Source organism: Pantherophis guttatus, chromosome 3, assembly GCF_059756535.1.
Source record: "Pantherophis guttatus breed Tessera chromosome 3, ASM5975653v1, whole genome shotgun sequence".
Classification (NCBI taxonomy): Eukaryota; Metazoa; Chordata; class Lepidosauria; order Squamata; family Colubridae; genus Pantherophis; species Pantherophis guttatus.
This window is the reverse complement of record NC_142065.1, coordinates 18204518-18224806: the sequence shown is the minus strand read 5'-3', so window position 1 is coordinate 18224806 and position 20289 is coordinate 18204518. Positions and strand designations below refer to the sequence as shown.

Genomic DNA, 20289 nt, shown 5'->3' with positions numbered 1-20289 from the left:
CAGTGGAGAGGAACCCAAACCAACTTTTCTAGAATTAAAACAAAGCCTCATTTCAGAAATTGCAACAGGTACATGTAGAGGAGGAGGCAGACTTTCAGGTATCCTATTTGCACACTTTAGAATTTTATGAATCCAATCCCACAAGTTTTAGTTTGCTTGGAAATGAACAAAAGCCCAGTTGGCTCAAGTACAGTAAATACAGAGTTTTTAAAGCGCAAATCAAATTGTTTTCTGACTATCCCATTTAGTGCTCCTAATTTCCAAAGTCTTTTTAGGGACAAGAGCCCATTTTGTGCAACCAAATCACATGAGAGCAGTTACATCTACCTTCTGTGTTCTTGGGAAAAGAGAAATATTTTGCCCTTCATTGTTAAGATACAAACCAGCCCAGTGCCACCTTACTGAACAAAACCTGCATATATCTAAATGATCGAGTCTTTGTTAGAGGAATTAAGAGACAGATAGCATTAAAAGTTGAGCTCATCTGCTTAAGAAATCTGCAAAGAATTTCCCTTTAGAAGTGTAGGGGAAATGCCACACCTTGATTGAGAATAAATTATTTTTTGTGTGTGACTTTTATTTGACCTGTGGGCCTCTTTTCTAAAAATTCAAGTTAAATTTGTAAAAAGTACTGACAGAAGCTAATGTAAACCATGATACGGAGTGTTTTTTTTTCATACTGAAGCCCCCTCCAGCCATCACTTGGAACAAAACAGTTATGTGTTAAACAGTTATGTGGTACATGGAATATGTTGGTAGATTGTTGCTGGTTAAGTTAGTAGCTATTACACTTTGGGATATGGGTAGTCCTCAATTTAACCACAATTGAGCCTGACATTTTAGTCATAAAGTCATTGCACCCATTAAGCAGATTAGCAGGTGACTGACTCAACTTTATGACTGCAAGGCAGGGCAGCAAAAGCAGCTTGGCTGGAGCTTCCCAGGCCTTTGGGGAGGTTCATGGGTACAAGTGATTGCTTTGAACCACTGAAGTCTCTTGGGCAGTGTGGCTGCTTTGTGCTGCGCTATTGGGACTTTCCCGACATTTAAGGGTGGAGCTGGGGGGTGGAGATAGGCAGATGGGAGGAGTTTCAGCACCTCTGTGGCCAATCATAAGTGCTGGCAGGCTGCCAAGCAAGCAAACTTTGGTCATGTGGGGGTTGCAACGGCCATAACGTTGGGCACAGGTCCTAAGTGCCCTCATTCAGTACCGATAGTAAGTTTGAACAGTTGTTTAACATCTTCAACAACTGTTGAGCGTCTTAGCCACTGAGCCACCACATCCCCATTTCACCTGTAGAGGAACTCAAATGGTAAATTAATAATATACAGCATATTTTCATTAAATATGGAAATATGGAAAAGTATATGGGGCAGTGAAATCTTTATACATCAACAATCCAGATTTTACTTGAATCTGTGTGTCCCAAACTGAAAGTTTATACACAGAACAGTATTAATGAAAATATGCTGTATATTATTTTACCTATAGAGGAACTCAAATGGTAAATTAATAATATACAGCATATTTTCATTAATACTGTTCTGTGTATAAACTTTCAGTTCAGGACATACAGATTCACGTGAAATCTGGATTGTTGATGTATAAAGATTTAATTCAGTGTCCCATATACTTTTAATTTTGTCTACCTAATTTTTCTTACTTCATTTTCTCTTCTGTCTGAATTAAGATTTATGGAATCCTGAATTTTATTTTGATTAATTTTATGACTTTTTATTCAGCAATTTGTTAATTAAATTTTACATAAAATTGCACGTAGAAAAATGATGTTAAAGAAGGATAAACAATGTATGAATTATATTTAGATATGGATTTAGATATACTTATTAGACCAAGTGGGAAAGTTAATCATGATTCATTTAGGTGCCTTTAACTTCAGAGGGTGCAGTCCAGACTTAAGTCAGGAGGCTATTTTTACACAGTCCATTTAAAAGAGCAAGCATTCTATTAAAGATTTATGCGAAAGAGTACAAGTATTTTTTAGTCCTTTTTTGTTGACCACAACTCAGTTGTTAAGCGAAGCAGTCATCATTAAGTAAATTGCCATTGTGCTTATCATTATACTGCAGTTTTTCTTTGCTTTACAAAGTTGCCAAAGTTGTAAATGCAAGAATTGGTCATAAAATTATTTTTACATCATCTTCATAACTGCCAGCAGTTGCTAAACAAGGACGGAAAACTATTGTCCAAGTATGTAAGACAATGTACATCAATTATATGTTTCAGATCAACTGTGTAGGAGGAAAAAAAATCAGGCCCAGAGAAGTTAATGTTCGTAAAGACACTGGAGCTGTGCATATTGAATCTTCATGTTCAGAATTTTCCTTTCTGTTCTCAGGTCCAAGATGCTAAATACTGATGATGTGGTATCCATCTTTGGAACATATATTTTGAAATGTAGCATGTCTTTGGTTCTGCTTTGCCCTCCATAGAGATTATGGTTAATCCAGATGTGCAGAGCAGTCTATTCTTCCAAATGCCAGTGTGCTTCCAAAGGAACTTCAGCTTCCTGGAGCAGCTTTGTTCTGTAATGCCTTTCTAGACAGTCCATGACAAGCGGGTATGTTGCTGGCTCAAATTTATTGGCAAATAAATGTGGAGAGTTAATAATCCACTCCAAATCTCCAAGTCCATAGATGCAAATATCCCTGACATAATGTCCTACAAAAGAGAAATTGCACTGTAAATTGATAATCCCATGCTGGATACCATTCAGCATATGAAATACGCTGTAGGAATCATAGATTAGAATTGGGGGAAGGAGAAAGGAAAGGAACGGCCCTTTAACGTAATAACCTATAAAGATTAGTTACTTTTTACCCTAATTTTGCTTTTGATCACAGATACGTCCATATGTGACGTGGACACACATGGCATATATGTGTGAAATGGGGGAATAAGAAGGAAAAATCTATATTTTTGTTTCCTTTGAAAGAAGTTGGGAAGAATAAAGCTGCTTTAAAAAAAAAAAAGGAGCCACAAAATTTTACTAGTTGGATAAAACTCAGTCAATTATTTGTATTGGAAATGTCTGTAGGTGCAAATTCTTTGTGCCCCACTTTGTAATTAAATTCACAATTAGGATTATTCTGTATTGCAGCTTGTTGAGTCATCTAGTGTCATCTAATACAGTAGATTTCTTAGTATTGCTTCAATTAGATTTTGTGGACTTTATCCCTTCATTCCCATCAGAATGACCAGAATGTCATGCATAGTTGAGCACTGACAGGTTATGACTTCTCAGTGGTTCCTAAACTAGGATTGTGTCATATTCAGTAATTACCTTTGCAGCCATTATGGGCTTCTCCTTGATTTTTCCACTTGATTGCTCGTATATTTCCTTGCCAAGTTGTGTTTAGTGTAGCGCCAGGAGCATCTGTACAACCAATTGGAAAGCTTGTTATACACGTTTTGCATTTTGAAAAACATATTTATGCTTTGGATGTATGAATTACTCTTCTAGTATTGCTGTTCCCAGGGTAACAAATAGTAGTGATTTCCCCATAACATATTACATCTGCCTTTACTTATTTTTAAGTATGTGACTGTACTGCCTCTTAAAGCAATATCTATGAATCATTACTTTGTGAACTTGTAAGTGGCAGCTTAAAACCATTAATAAATGAAATTAATTCTAGTTCATCTCAGTGAAGCAAAAAAGACCACTTATGAAGATGCTATTTTTAAGCAGACTAAGGGCCATGGAAGTTTTTGCAGTAATAAATGTGTTAGTGTTTAAGATGCCGTAAAGTTTTTGTTGTGGTTACTAAAGGATGTGATTACAGTTGCAACACAATTACAGTTGCATTTACAGTTGCAACACAAAAAGAAAGCTTTTTATGAAAGTGTGCAAATATGAGTGTGTTATTTTTTTAAATGAAGTGTAGGCTTTGAAGCCTCTAAAAAAATTTGGGTGAAGTCCCCTGAACCCCATCAAAAGTTACTACAAAATTGTATTTTTGTTAAGATTTAGCACAAATCAATATCAAATTTAAATTGCTCTGGTTTCCTCTACATTTTGGAGTCCAATCTTTGGCACATCAGTCAAAGCTAATACAGCCTTTGATTTGGAATAAAAGTACATTTCTATTTTAAAATAAGAACAAGAATGCAAATTCTCAATACAGATTCAATCCACAAGGATTTGATGATACCTGCCCTTAGGGAAACTGATTCAGGGCAGAGCTAATGCCTTCTATTATAAAAACTAACTACTTTCTTTGGGGTGTGTTCTTTGGAAGAAAAAAACGAAGGAACTCTAGTAGATGCAATGCAGATGAGTACTGCTAGCTCTGTGATTTCTTCAGTCACGTTAGTAGGCAAATCATTGAGAATTTGAGAGACTGCAGATATGGGAGGATCTCCAACCCACTTTCCCAAACTCAGGCTACAGAACCATATTTGAAACAGATTCCCCCATTCTAAAACAAATTGTATCGTTTACTGTATGCTTGTGAGTCGCAACTGGTCAGAACCTGTCCAGTCCCAGTCTTCAACTTTTAGATATGTCAACATGATATTTGGGTAACAGATCATATGTTTCTCAAACCGCCAAAAGTGGGTGAAACTCATTGTTGGTGGGAATGTAATATTTGCCAAGAAAAGTCTGGAACATATAACGGCATAGTTGATAGCTAGTATATCAATAACCAAATAGGTTGTATTTCGCCTTCAAAGACCAAAAAACTTTCCTAGGACTAGGAGTCAGGCAGTAAGGTGGAGCCCAATAAAGGCAACCTTATGGCCTTTTTATCTCTGCTGTTGTTAATAGGATTTCTTCTTGTGCTTTAATGTCATTTTAGTTATGCTTTTGTTTGTTGTGAGCCATGTAGAATAGCTTCTGTGAGATGGGTAGCCAAGCTGTTGGTGTCTTCTGATTTTTCAGGCAGTGGGGATTGCCACTTGCCACCACCTATCCGCCGCTGCCTATTGGTGGTTGGATCGGCCTCCCGGATCAGCACACAAACAACGGCGGTGGCAACAGGAGCGGCGGTGATCCCTGTTGCCTGGAACAGCTGATCGGTGGTATTCTGGGAGGCTGATCCAACTGCCGATAGGCAGCTGTTCAATGTTGCTGCCTGTCGCAGCCAGTGCACCAACCCCCTTCCCCCGGTTGCGGCCCAGTCTGTGACACAATATTCGCTCCATAAGACGCACAGACATTTCCACCCACTTTTGGGGGACAAAAAAGTGTGCCTTATGGAACAAAAAATACGGTATATAATTTAAACCATTGGGATTGAAACAATGTGAAATCTTACTTTTTTACTTAATTTTATTTTGGTTTGTTTTATTGCTTTTCTTTATTTCCCACCCACCCACCCCCGACTTAACTCACAGGTTAAGGAAAAGCCCTCCAATTCATGGTGTATTGTGAATTTATTATTTTCTAAACCTGAAAGGCAGACTGAAAATAGATTTTGGAATTTGGTTAATGATTTCCAATAGATTCTCCTTAGCTTACATCTATCAATATATTACTAAACCCTCTTATTCCTGAAACCTTTAAGTGGACAAAACAATGCATCACAGGGCAACAATTTTGAATTAAAGTACCTCAAATGGGCTAACTTACAGAATGGGACCAAAATATGGGACCCATGCTCCCATGGAATTGAAATTTGGCAAATTTTATTTTAAAAAAGTTATGACATTGAAAGTATTAAAATATATATGACATAATAAATACAAAAATGCCATAAAACATTTTCTCTGCTAATTAACTCTGCTATATAGCAATAGCGCTTAGACTTATATACCGCTTTATAGTGCTTTACAGCCCTCTCTAAGCAGTTCACAGAGTCAGCCTATTGCCCCCAACAATTTGGGTCCTCATTTTACCCACCTGAGAAGAATGGAAGGCTGAGTCAACCTTGAACCTGGTGAGATTTGAACTGCCAAATTGCAGGCAGCCGGCAGGCAGCAGAAGTAGCCTGCAGTGCTGCACTCTAACCACTGCGCCACCGCTCATATAGTTCAACATGGTCTATTTTCACAGTAGATGCATGTCTGAATATAACCCAATTTTCCAGTGAAGGCAGTACATTAAAAGTTCTGTCATTGTTGAAGGCATTGAGAATCTGGTAATGAAATATTTCTGAAAGGGGGAGCCAAGGGATCATGGGTTGTCTGATAAGCAATCTTTGTGAACAATGTACAGTAAACAAGATAATTCTATAATTCTGCTTACCTGGTATATGATTCAGGGTGACCCAGTAATGCTCGTCTGGACTGTAGGTGTCTCTTGACCATTCAAGCAAATCTTTTGCACGTTCATCAGTCAGTGTAAACTCTACAAATTTTCTTGTGAGTACATAGTACGCAGTCCCAAAATATATAGTCAAATTGTGGGGTGGTTTACTTTTCACATTATTAGTTGGATAGACAAATGATTTTCCAAAACGTATAAATTCTTGGTAAATGAAATTAGTTCTGTATTTCATATGAGGTGGTTGAACAATTCCTGGGGTTATATTTTTACCATTCCATTTGCTTTTAATATAGTGTATAAGTTCCTTGTTAGTTTTGATGGGATAATCCTGACCGCAAAGATTAATAACATAATTCCATTGATTATTTAAATGGATCAAGTCCTTCATGCAGTTGATATCTGCTTGCAGCCTGGAGAATCCTGCATAGACAACGTTCTCTCTCTTTGAAGCAATAAAAATGTTTTCGAAGCAGTTGACCAAGGTTTGGACCGCTTGCTTAAAATCCTTTGATGATTTCTCATCAACGTGTATGCAGTAAACGTTCTGAGGCATGTAAATGGCTCTGAGTAGTTTTATAAACATGTCCAGTTCCTTGTGAATGGTGATGATGTAAGCCAAGGAAAAATTCCTTTCTTCTTCTGACAATGGCCTTGTAATGAAATGGAGCTTCTTCTGCAGCGTAGAACAGTTGCACGGTGTTTGTATGCAGGGAGACATGTCTTTTCCCCTTAAAGCCTCCTGGCACAGCTGGCCAATGTGAAAAGCAACTCGTTTCCCATCAAAAAGGGCCGAGCATAGTTCATCTGGATAAAAGCCACACTCTTTTGAGATGAGTTTTTCCTTGTCTGCCTTGAAGATTGTATTCCGTAGATAGAAAACACCAAAGAGGAAAATGCAAACCACGATACACACTAGAAACCCTGATTTGGCTTTCTCAAGTAGGTTCATCTTTGGCTTTCCAGATGTTTTCTGGAGCTCCAAATGTTCTCTGGAGTTTTCTCTTGGCCACAGTTCCCTGAAAATGTATTACCTAGGAAAGGTTAGAAAACAACAACAACAACAACAACAACAGCATTTTAATCGTTAAATTTAAATGAAGTTCAGTCGATGCTTCATTCAATTTGAAAGGGGAAAAAATACTTCCATTGCTTTGCTGTTAAGGTTTCATGTTACAAATGCAGGTGTTCTTGAAGACTGGCTTAACTCTGCTTTAACAATTAATCTGCTTTTACCTCTTGTGGTTTTGATTATGGAATCTTTCTCTCTTTCACTGACATGAATAGAGATAAACTGTTCTTTCATACAACTAGCTGATAATCTTTTGGATTAGATAGAAACCTTGTTATGGATTTCAAAAATATATTTGAAGCATAACCAGAATTGGATCTAGTGTGGTTTGTTTTTTTTTAACTGTTGATTTTATGGGGAGACGTCAGAAAAGACTGAAGTTTTTACCATCATCATCATCATAAAATCTAAACCATAAATTGTTTTATTTTTTTTCCTTGAATTGCCTGAATTAGTATTGTTTTCAAACGCATGGTATAAAATAGAAAGGAAGTGGTCTTGAATGCAGTTCATATTTATTCTGCTTGGAAGAAATTGTGACCTTAGCAACACTGCATTGCCTTGCACTGCTGTTTAAAGAGGCTTTCAGAGCAGTTTTGGGGGTGGGGGAATACAGTTGCATATTTTTACCTTTCTGAATATGTTTTCCCACAAGTGTGGCTTTGTTGAAATATTAGCAGTGCCTCAGTATAGCAGTATGTTTCTTTAGAGCTCAGGAATAAAGTCTTCATCCTTGAATTCTTAGATGCTAAGTATATGCAGCCCTGGGGGGGGGGGAGGGGGGAAGATGCAGGAAAAGGGACAGCTTGTTGAAATACTGAGATTCAAACCAGCAATTATCTTGTATTGATTTTTCCTGCTACAACAAACACTCAACCACCCTGTTGAGCAGAGATTATGCTCGCATATGATGTGTAACTCATTATACGCATGTCCTTATCTTCTTAACTCGAATGATTTTTTTAATCTCACGATACGACATACAGTAGCAAAAAAACCCTCTAATAATCTATCTCTCTTAAATGATTTTGACCATACATTGATGTGTCTGCCTGCCAACCCCACGCACCCATACATCTCAAAGCTTCATTTTAGTTGAGATCACGTTTTTTTCAACCTGGCACATCAAGAACAACATGCTCCCGTTTGACCCGTACAGTTATAAAAACAACAACAACAACAATAACAATGCAATAATATACAGAATGTGATTCATTGTCCTTACTGCTAAGATCAGGGCTTTCAAGTCAGAAAATTCTCCTGTTCGCAGTGCTGACTGCTATGTGGGGAGGGCTAGAAGAAGGATGCATTCATTTTGCTGGTTAGCCCGATCCCTTTTTTTCCCCCAGCCACAGCGTTCTTTGGTGTTGCTGCTTCTGCAGGTCGAAGAAAATACATCAGGAAAATCAGTTCCCAAAAGAATTGCTTCTTGCCTGGAGGCTCATAGGAGTTAGCCTTAGTATGTAAACATCTACACAGCATCTTCTTAATAGGACAAGCTGTAAGTATCCATTGAATCAGCAAGCGTTCTGCTCCCTCACCAGCCTTTCGTTGATGTGGGGGAAAAAGGAGGTGGGGGGAGAACGCAAGATTTGGAAGGTGAATGCAAAGGTTTCTGAGGAAAGCAGAATCAACGCTCTTGAACTGCCGCCTTCTGCAAAATGACTAACACAGCCAGGAATAGATTAATATAATGGACCTTGCTTACACTGTAATGAGGGTTAGGAGCTGAAAAAGGGCTCTGTGTGTGGGAGGGGAGAAGAATAGTCGTGTATTACTGGCTCCGGTCAAAAATGGCTGTGTGACAGCGAATAATTTAAAAAAATGATCTCTGTAGAAGGTCTGCAGTCTTTGTTGTTGCCGGTCGATGTTGTTGCCTGTCACTGGGGAGATAAGAGCATGAAAAGGGCAGCAAATGCCGTGCTTCAAGCCCATTTGTAATCTTTACTTTGAAAGAGTAAAAGGAAACAGTTTGAATTGTTAAGAGGTACCAGTAAAGGCTTCTGCCAACCTAGCAGTTCGAAAGCATGTAAAAAATGCAAGTAGAAAAATAGGGACCACCTTTGGTAGGAAGGTAACAGCATTCCGTGCGCCTTTGCCGTTTAGTCATGCCGGCCACATGACCACAGAGATGTCTTCAGACAGCGCTGGCTCTTTGACTTTGAAACGGAGATGAGCACCGCCCCCTAGAGTCAGGAGCGACTAGCACATATGTGCGAGGAGAACCTTTACCTTTACGTTTACCAGTAAAGGAGAATGTTTGTAGCTCAGAGTTGACACGAGGGATCCTTGGGGCTCTCTGAGCTTGCTTGTTTTCTTGCAGACGTTTCATTACCTTAAGTAGGTAACCTCATCAGTGCTAGGAAGGAGTGCTGTTTGCTGTCAGTTTATATTCTGGTGGCTTGCCTGTAGGTATGGGTGGGGGCCGTTTTAAGAGATTGTTCAGTTGGGCTGTTTACTGATGCTCTTTGGCAGTTTCTTGATCAGGTATTGTTTGCTTGATTGTTGGTCTGATGTTAATCTTGAAGTTAATCTATGCTGATCTGAGTGCTGATTGCTGTTAGAGAGGTGCTGGAGTCTTTTTGTTCCTTTTGGGGCTGGTTGATAGTCTCTTTTGCGTAGTCTGTAGACGTTGCTAATGTCTATGTGTCTGTTGATGGCTGATTTGTCAGAGTGCTAGGCTTCTGTTAAAATATATCACAGCTCCTGAGCGAATATCCTGCAAGCTACCTGGAACCTCTTGAGTTTGTACTCGGCACTTTCGTCATTAAGGAGTCTGTGCAACTCAGAAGTGTGAATTCGTGTCTTATCTTTTTCTCCCCACATGCCTTTGTCAATCCTCTGTATGACTCACAACCTTTCATCAGTTTGATAGCTTAAAGGGACAGGGTTTGTTTTTTTTTTTAATGAAAAGTTAAAAATGGAAAATAAAGCTAGAACTTGAGAGAGAGACAGAGAGACAGAGAGACAGAGAGACAATAATCAATGCATTCAAGGACACACTTTGGTGGGGCATGGATTACATCCCTGGAGTTTTGCCAGTCAATAATATTGGACAGTCTTCATCATTTCAGAAGTGGAAATGAGAACACCTTTATTAGTATTCCACTAGTAATAGCCCCAAAAATAAATTGCAGAAGGTTTTCTTAGCTCTTAAGGCACTGTTATGTTAAGGCAGAGTCACCTCCTAGTGACATGGGCATGCAAACAAATTTAATAATTTAAATGAAATAAATAAATATTGTATTCTTGAAGTTTTATGTGTTGGCCATAAAACCATTATAAGTACGAGGATCCATCGTGAGGGGTTCCAAATAACACACAGGACAAGAGAAATCCAAGCCAACTTGTTTGTTACTGCAACAATAAAGACTGTACACTCACTGCTTGTCACCTTAGCCTTTTATACACTATTCAAACAGAGGAGGAGGAAAATGATTGGTCCAAACTGTATACCTGTGTAGGACATCTTGTCTATCCCATAATATAAGAGTGGAGGGTTCAATTATAATAAACTGTAATAGCACTGGAGGTTTTTAGGGACCTTTCGTCATAATAATTTAGTAGGTTAACTGCCCAACCAATGTCTATGGAGATTCTCAGTCATCCAGTTCATAGTTATCTCAAAGGTGCTTCCCCCACCACCACCACCAAAAAAGACACCTGAACTGTTTTTTTCCCCTTGAGGGAAGAATAAAACATTTTGCTTCTTATCCAAGAAGCTTCAGTGGTTTTGATGGTGGGAAATGGAAGGATAGGTACTGACAGTTGAGACTGGATGGTGGGGCAGGAGAGATGGAATTTCTTTGCAGTCATCTGGTCATTAGCACTCTCTCTGAGAGCTCTTGAGCCAACATATGGGTCAGGGTCACCTGAATCAGAGTGCAGTTAATTTGTGGAATCTCCTTGGAATTGCTGCAAGGGCTATGTTGTTAACTGGAGATAGATGGTGTCTTATTTCTTCCCTTCTGTTGAGGAAGGGTTGTTCAGTTCTAACATAGATGGATTATTTTGCCTCTCTCTCAAACCAATGGTCTTCTCTATCCAAAATGTGGACCTTGCTGCTTTCAAAAGGGTGACCTTTGTCTTTCAAATGCAGATGGACCATTGAATCTTGTCCCGATGGGTGTGATCTCCTATATTGTGCCATGTGCTTGTGAAGTAGTTGTTTTGTTGCGCCAGTGTACAGATCTGCACATGTCTCATTTTATTGCATATATCACGTTGCTCAGCTTTTGTCTGGGTGTTTTATCCTTGGGGTAGACAAGCTTCTGCCTTAGCGTATTCTTGGGTTTAAAGTGTACCATGCATCTTGTGTTGTTTGAAAATCCTCCTGAGCTTTTCAGATATTCCTGCAACGTATGGAATGAATTCAACATTGCTACGTTTGTTGTTCTCTTCTTTATCTGTAATGGAGGAGTGCTTGCTGAGTCTTTTTTTTGGATTTGATGAAGGCCCAACTAGTTTTGTCTGATTCTAGTAGTTAATCCTGGGATTTCTCCACTTGCTATTTAGTTTCTTAACCTCTTTTCTGCCCAACAACTGCTGATAATAAGTCACGGGGGGCGGGGGGGTGGGATTAAAAACAAAAATATTAATTCTTTTGCAGAAAGATGTGCTAGAAGATATAATTGGGTTTGAATAGTTAGTGTCTTCCAGCTGTGTCAGACCTAACTATTCATCATTCACAGCCAATATGGCCTTGACTGGGATGATGGTTGAGTTTAAAGCCCATCTTTTAGGAAGGATGGCAACTAAGGCATCCTTCAATGCCAGAATGAGATATGTTTCCTGCATCAATTCATATGGATAAATTGATATTTAGATAATGGATAAAGAGCTGAACATTTTAAAAGCTTCATCCATACAAGTTGCCTGCCATAATTTTGCACTAAATCGGCACAGCCCAACAGCTGGCAGTATTGAAGGGGACGGAATTTCTCAGAGAAGCAAACTTTTATTTAACAAAGTGCTAATTTCCTTCATTCTTAACTATCAGAACTTTCAGTGATTGCATTAATTGTTATTAAAGAGAAAAACCTTAGCCACGAAAGTCACTCTCTCTCGGTTGTTGTGGGGAAAATATGTGGAAAATGTGTTAGATATTTTGGCTGCCTTGAGTGATTTGTAAAAATAATAAAAGGTGGAATACAAATAAACATTTTTTTAAAAAAAAAACCTCAAAGGTGAGTGGTGAAGCATGGATTTATGCAGAAAATCACAGACTGCAATTCACAGCTTCTTAGAATTTCAGATAAACAATACCGTTATATAATTTTTCAGGAGGACTTTGGAAGGCTTTTGCTAATCAGGACAAACAGTACTGGCTTAAATAAAAAAAATCTAAAAGTGCAATACAGAGCAACTCCATGTATTGATAATAATGGGGTAGGGGGGAAGTATCATAAGTATATATTTATAGTTTCCTTATATGGTACATAATCAGTTTTGGACTATTACTACCATTATACATGCATAATACTTTGTATAAAATATGTAGATTGAGATTTAATTTTGATTACACATATTTTAGAACATACAGATAAATGGCCCAGTTCAGAGTCAGGGAGCTTCTTTGTACATTCTCTAAATATTATGGGACAAGTATCATTTAGCATGAAGTCTAAATTGGGATTAACAGTGAACAATTTTCCAAACAGAATTTGGTTGAGAAACTGGTGTTACAAGCAACAATACTTCCACTGTTCTATAATTGGTGAGCTGAATTAGTGAATTCTGGAGCAAATGAAAGTGTTTACATTTTTTTTAAAAAGAAATCATTGCCGTACAGAAAATTATTTGATATAAAAGATGTATAAGAATTGCCAAGTTCTTCAACAGAAGTGATGACCACCAATATAGTATACTTTTGCTTATTATTTAAATCTCCCTCTCTCATAAAAAATAAAATTGAAATTAGGCAACAAGACCTTTAGGAAAGTTGGGAAGGGTCCACTCACATTTAATCACTCCCAATATAAATGATCATAAAATCGTATTTAAAACATTTGATCTATCAACTTAGAGGAGTTCCTTATTTGGAAGAGCTTAAAAAGGGAGGAATTTACAAACCAGCAGTTCTTCTCAAGGATCTAGATTGTAGACAGTAAAAATCCTTATAATTTGGTTAAACATATTTCTTCTATTTAATTTATTTTTTTTATAAAGAGGAGTACTTTGAAAACACTTATATTCAGCAAAATGTTTTGCACTGCAATTAAGTAGAGAATGATTGAATCTGGATATAGACCAGTTTTGAATGCAATTATCAGCCCTAAGTTCCTCTGAGTTCAGTGGGGCTTGTTGCCAAAGTAAATGACCGTACCACAGAATTTCTAGTAATGTTACAGCTGGTTTAAATTTTAAAAGAATTCATTCTTAAAAATTCAGAAATCACGCACTCACCCAGTATTGCGAAGACAGATGGTTTGGAGCCAAACTTAAGAAATGGGTAGAAATGTTTTTAGGATCCATTGCCTTTCAGGCAAGTTCAGCCTTTAAGCTTGTCCATTTTATAAGTGGTTTCAGTCACATGAAAGAAGTTAATTGTTAACATGAAATGTGAGCATTTTGTGATGGTTTTCCTTAACCACTTATGTCCCTCGTTTGGGCATCCAGCAAAAATATCAATTCAAATAATAATATTAAAACCTGATTTTTTTTTCTGGATTTTTTTTTCCCCCACTCTCATTCTGATGACCTTTTAAGGAAGCAAACCAGCTTTGGGAAAACAAGATGTGTAAATAGTACTGGGCTGTTGATTATAAATAGGCTTATTTCAGCCTTTAGGCTTTCAGCAGCGAATAGGCGACATTGCGGGGAAAAATAATCCTGCATTCTTCTTCTTTCTCTTTGAACTTTTTAACTGCTAAAAGATTTGTATAAGAGAATACTCATGGACATTTCCTGCTTTGCCCACATTATACCTTTATTTTGCAAGGTGCTCTGCCTCCTAGCAGATTTCCAAGTGCAATTTAAGGTAGTGGTTGTCATCTATTACAGGGGTCCCCAACCCACGGTCCAGTATGCCAGAAACCTGGTTGTGCAAACAAGCGAAGCCCCATCAGTGGGATGCAGGTGGCACACGAAACCACGCCCCCTCTGGTCCATGGAAAAACCTCTCTCCACAGATTCGGTCCCTGGTTCCCAAAAGGTTGGGGGCACTGATCTATAAAGCAGGAATGAAATTCAGCAGGTTCTGACAGATTCTGGAGAACCGGTAGCGGAAATTTTGAGCAGTTTGGAGAACTGGCAAATACCACCTCTGGCTGGCCCCAGAGTGGGGTGGGAATGGAGATTTTGCAATATCCTTCTTCCAGGAGTGGGGAGGGAATGGGCATTTGGCAGTATCCTTCCCCTGGAGTGGGGTGGGAATGGAGATTTGGCAGTATCCTTCCCCTGCCATGCCCACCAAGCCACGCCCACAGAACCGGTAGTAAAAAAAATATTGGATTTCACCACTGCTATAAAGCCCTTCATGGCATGGGGTCAGATACTTGAAGAACTTCTCTCTCCAGTAGTCTCTACTCATCTTATTAGATCTATCAAAGATCTAATAAGATGAGATCTTATTAGATTAGATCTAGGTCCTGTCAATTAAAGAATGTCATCTTGCAGGAACCAGGAAATTTATCTTTTTTGATTACAGAGTCTGCTCTCTGGATCATTTTTGTTTTTCCTTACAGACGGTCCTCAATCACTTGTTCAGCAACCATTCAAACTTACAATGGCACCGAATGAGTTCTAACCAGTCCTCAGAATTCTGGCTGTTGTAAGCATCCTAACAGTCACACAATGGCTTCCAGCGAGCCATCAATCACGATTCCATGCCAGCTTCCCACAGGCTAAGTCAAGAGGGAAGCTGGCAAGGAAGTCAGATGTTGCAGTCACAATGAGGTCTTTGTTGCAGTCACAATGAGGTCTTTGTTTATCAATGGCAGCTGAGCATGCCAGAATTGCTATGACTGAGTGGCCCAGTTAGGTGATATACAGGTAGTCCTTGAGTTACGACCACAATTGAGCCCGAAAGTTTATGTTGCTGAGTGAAACATTTGTTAAGTGAGTTTATCCCATTTTACGACTTTCCTTGCCACATTTTACAACTGCATTTGTAAAAATTAGTGACATTAGTTGTTAAGTGAATCTGGTTTCCCCATTGAAGTTTGCTTGTCAGACGGTCATCACGTGACCCCAGGATACTGCAACCATCGTAAATGTGAATCAGCTGTCAAGCATCAGAATGTGACCATGGGGATGCTACAACTGTCCTACGTGTGAAAAACAATCATAAGTCACTTTTTTCAGTGCCGTTGTAACTTCGAATGGTTCACTAAGTGAACTGTTGTAAGTCAAGGATTACCTGTACTTTACATCTGTAGCACTCAGCAATGGCAATTCTGGTCCCAATTTTCATTGTAACCAAGGACTACCTGTAATTACAGTTCATATCCATAACATGGATAACTTTTTATCAATGCACTGGAGAGAAAAAAAATAAGAAAATTGGTAGTTTAGGGGACCCTTTTTGGGAGGGGGTGGCAAATAAGTTGCAAAAAATTGTGCAATTTTTTAAGTTCAGTACAAGGAATTGTTTACAATTTACTAACTTCTTTATACCTATTCTAACATGGCATCCCCTCCATGTGATTTTTGAATGCAAAATTAAATGAAGATGACTGATATGAATGATTTAACCTTCCTTACTGGTTTGCTTTTTCTGTTTTGTTTTTCCCCTTTCCTTCCTCTCATTCATTTTCCCGTTTTGTTTTTTTTAAAGAATAATAATAAGATTCCGATAGTTTTAAATCTGGATGAGATACCTTTGAGTAGAAGCCATATGAGGCAATTTGTTTGTTTGTTTGTTTGTTTGTTTGTTCGATTTATATGCCGCCCTTCTCCGGAGACTCAGGGCGCCTTACAATGCGTTAAGCAACAGCCTTCATACTTTTGTATATACCTGCTTAGTAGGGCTTTCGGCCCCCCCTAAGCGGTGTTCTTTTTTATACAAAGTCAGCTTATTGCCCCCACAATCCGGATCCTCATTTTACCTACCTCAGAAGGATGGAAGGCTGAGTCAACCTTGAGCCTGGTGAGATTTGAACTTGCAGTAATTGCAGGCAGCTGGTGCTACTTAACAGCACTTTAGTCTGCTGTGCCACCAAGGCGCAGTTTAGTTTAAGAATGATTCCAGGTCCCTCCCTTATTTTGTTCTTTCCTTTTCATCTACCCCACTTTGTAGAGCTGGATTAAGGAAACTCCAGATATACAAAGCAGACTTCATTTTTTTAAAACATAATTTGCATCATAAACAGTAGTGGGTTTCACTTACCTTCACTACTAGTGAACTGTGAGCGTGCGTGCTTGCTTCGTTCATGTGCGGTGCTTCTGCGCATGCGCAGAATCTTCTGTGCATGCGCAGAGCGTCCGTGATGATGTCCGGATGGGTGGGCGGAGCCTCCCGCCGCCACTGCTACCGGTTTGTCCGAACCAGGGCAAACCGGTAGAAACCCACCACTGATCATAAACCAGTTTATATGTGATAAAAATCTAATTAACTGCTTTCTCAAGGATGGTGTGATTTTTGTACCCAATTTTATGTGTGCATCCCTCGAGAAGTAAAAGAATCATTATATCCTAAAATAAGATTACTTTATCTTTGACTAAATGATGTTTTGCAGGATCCAATCTGGGTCGGGTCACCAGGACCAGAAGTTTAGTCTTCTGAGCTTTTGGAGCTGCTGGAGCCCATCCTCAAGGGAACTTCTCTCTCTCACCAGAATGTGTCTCTCACCGATCCAGATTGGATCCTGAATTCTATCACTGGTCAAAAGAAACACAAGTTTCACAGTGATTTACAATAGTAAATATGGAAGAATGTTGAATTAATCTCTGGTTCCGGTGACTGACCCAGATTGCAATATTATCCTGGGCAGTGGTGAAATCCATTTTTTTTTACTACCAGTTCTGTGGGTGTGGCTTGGTGGGCGTGGCTTGGTGAGCATGGCAGGGGAAGGATAGTGCAAAACCTCCATTCCCACCCCACTCCAGGGGAAAGATACTGCAAAATCCCCATTCTCTCTCCACTTCTGGGGGAAGGATACTGCAAAATCTCCATTCCCACCTCACTCTGGGGCCAGCCAGAAGTGATATTTGCTGTTTCTCTGACATACTCAAAATTTCCGCTACCGGTTCTCCAGAACCTGCTGGATTTCACCCCTGATCCTGGGACACATATATTTGTCTTCATTTGTGAAATGCTGTTTTGTTTTGCTGAAAATGGGCAGTTCACAGCTTCATGTGCTACATTCTACAATTCTAAGATACTTTTACGCAATCCAAACTATTTTACAACTTGTAGCTTTTGTCAGGGGCAACCTCTGGGTTTCAATGTGTAAAATGATGTTGGATTGTTACTGCATCTTGCTGTCATATTACATCATGTTACATCATGTGACATTTGAGTTCCAAATGTCTATGGAGATTCTCCAGTCATCCAGGTCGTGGTTGTCCCAAAGGTGCTTTTTCAAGAGGCAACTGGACTTTCTGGTTTTTCTTTTAAGACGTTTTGCTTCTCATCCAAGAAACTTTAGAGCTGAAGAAGAAAACCAGAAAGTCCAGTTTGCCTCTTGAAAAAGCACCTTTGGGACATTTGAGTTCCAAAATTGCTTTTTTGGACTTTTTTGCCTGATTCTGCTTCTTACAAGTAATCCTCAACTTAGACCACAATTGGGGCGAAATTCTTGCTCATTGAGTGAAGTGGTGGTTAAGTGAGATGCCTGGATGACTGCTTTGCTCAACAACCTCAATCCTGGCACTCCCAATTGCCATCGGTAAGCAATCTCCCAGGTTGTTAAATGGACAGAGTGAAAGAGCTGCCTGCCGAGCCTAGTTCCTCTCAATACTCGGAAGGGAATTGCTTTGGTGGACTGCAGGAATGGAGCCCGTATCTTTGGGATCAGAGCTCTGATCTGTGCAGCCCACCAGAGGAGTTTGGTTCCCCTCCTTGTGTGGAAGGAAACCGCTCCGTCAGGCAGTGGGTACAGAGCTCGAATCTTTGCAGACTCTGCTCCATTTCTGCACCCCACCGAAGGAGTCCAGTTTCCCTTTTCAGCTGGGCCCCAGAGACGAGAGGGAGTCCTTTTTGGCAGACAGCAGCAGCAGCAGCAGCAGCTTGCAACCTTCCCTGCCAGCGTCCCCATTAACTTTCTGAAGAAGCCGGCAGAGAAGATTGCAAATGGCAATCACAAAACCACTTGGCCAAGCTCCCAGATAGTGTTCATGTCACCACAGCACAGGGTTCAGTATGGCATTTTAAAGCAGCCGGAAGAAGTGCTTTTCCAAAGCCGTTATACCTTTGACTAGCAATATCACTTAGACTTGTATACCGCTTCACAGGGCTTTACAGCCCTCTCTAAGAGGTTTACAGAGTCAGCATATTGCCCCCATCAATCTGGGTCCTCGGAAGGGTGGAAGACTGAGTCAACCTTGAGCCGGTCAGGATCGAACTGCTGGCAGTCGGCAGTGAGTTGTCCTGCCATACTACATTGTAACCACTACGCCACCACGGCTGTTAGTTGTTAAACAATCAGTTATAAGTCAAGAATTGGAGGAAACTACAGATAAGCTTCCATTTAAGGACACACTGGCAGCATTCTTGATGGACTTATCTGCAGCTTGCAAACACGATGAACCTTTGTTGATAAGGAGGCGCATAGAGAGTGCTTTTCAAAGCTGATGAATTAACTTCAGCCAAAATGAAAGCTATTTTGCTTGGCAAAATAATTGGCAATAGCGTTAAACAATACTTCATTTTTCAATAGAAAAGTATCAACAATTGCGTAATTTGTATAACAGCAATAACAGCACTGAATGGCAGACATAAAACAAAGAGCAATTATGCACTGCTAAGTGCTGGCTTACCAGGGATAGTAAGTAATGAAAGGTTTACAAGTTTCAATTGTAATTATATTGTACTTAATACAGTATATTTATGTATTGTATTAAGTACAGTATAAGTTAGCTATTAATAGTGTGAATAATATTCTTAGATTTGATAGAGAAATACCACAACTGATCATTAGCTTCACCCGGTTTTTTACCATGTTTCTGTTCTCTTTCTGCCTTGGCCTTGTTCATTTTTAGAAAGTTTCATCTACTGTGAGAGTACAAAACCCGGTATATTTCAGAACAGGACAATAGAAAAGTAAGCTCCCCTCACCCCCTTCATTATGCAAACAACAAATGAGCTATTGGCCGACTCTTACCTAAAATCATTCTGTTTTAGTTTCATTTCTTGTAGGCACAGTAATGAGACTTGATTTGTGTAGCATTATTACAACCTATTTTAGTTTTATTCCAAAACAACCACCAATCTATGAAGCTCTAGTTCTGACTTTAACAAATTAAAAAGGAAAGAAAACCTGACTCATAAAAGTTGGTTTAAAGTTTTTTTCCACTCCAGAAAAAATAAATTAAAATACTTGAGTAGAATTTCTGAAGTATGCTTTTGATAAATATGCTCTTCCTGGATTTCCAAACTTTTTTAAAGCAAATTCCTTGTATTGACATTCTGGTGATTTGCACTGGCAATTGTAATAGTATAATATTTAGGAATTATAGGTACCTGCAAAGAGCAGAATGGTGCAAATTGTGGTATTTTCTGTGCTACCCTATGGAAGTCAAAGTTGGGACTTTGAAAAATTAGAATGGGAAAAATAGTGATGGACTTTTGTGTTGGAGAATGTGGACAGGCAAGAAAGCAAATAAATGGATCCCTAATGCTGAGAAAGATGAAAAGAGAGAAGACAAAAAAGCAGAAAGGTGGGTGGATTTAGTTACAGAGGTGGCGAGTGTGCAGCATTGGAAGATCTAAAAGATCAGGTTAGGGACAGATCATAATAAGAGAAAATCTGTGGTTACAACGAGTCAAGCAGAACTTGATGACACATAATCAAAAATTGTTATTTATACAGTATGAGTGAAACAGAC

The 20289-nt window shown here is 39.2% G+C and overlaps 2 protein-coding genes across 6 annotated transcripts in view; one reads left to right on the top strand and one right to left on the bottom strand.

The window, feature by feature from the left end:
• RTF2 (replication termination factor 2) overlaps nt 1-20289 on the top strand; it is a 63549-nt gene that overhangs the window by 28815 nt on the left and 14445 nt on the right. The window lies entirely within an intron of this gene.
• On the bottom strand, nt 1724-13802 carry LOC117674853 (putative beta-1,3-galactosyl-O-glycosyl-glycoprotein beta-1,6-N-acetylglucosaminyltransferase 7). 4 transcript variants are annotated; one of them, XM_087889079.1, is made up of 5 exons: nt 8528-13669; nt 7933-8066; nt 6213-7264; nt 3306-3398; nt 1724-2683 (listed from the first exon to the last, which is right to left on the bottom strand). In XM_087889079.1, exons 3-5 carry the CDS (start codon nt 7180-7182, stop codon nt 2487-2489), a joined length of 1260 nt encoding a protein of 419 aa, XP_087745205.1. In that variant the 5' UTR covers nt 7183-7264; nt 7933-8066; nt 8528-13669; the 3' UTR covers nt 1724-2486. The 4 variants fall into 4 exon arrangements, with proteins under 4 accessions (XP_087745205.1, XP_034288944.1, XP_034288952.1 ...); XM_034433053.3 differs by having other exon boundaries at nt 6213-7249; XM_034433061.3 differs by lacking the exons at nt 7933-8066; nt 8528-13669 and adding an exon at nt 13708-13802.

Bases quoted from the DNA above. Each gene is read 5' to 3' on its own strand.
- LOC117674853 (XM_034433053.3), bottom strand. From the start codon at position 8,033: ATGAAGACTTTATTCCTGAGCTCTAAAGAAACATACTGCTATACTGAG. The intron at 7,250-7,932 runs GTAAAAATATGC...ATACATTTTCAG, and splicing joins GGGAAAACATATTCAGAAAG to GGAACTGTGGCCAAGAGAAA. The intron at 2,684-3,305 runs GTAATTACTGAA...TCTCTTTTGTAG, and splicing joins AGCCCATAATGGCTGCAAAG to GACATTATGTCAGGGATATT.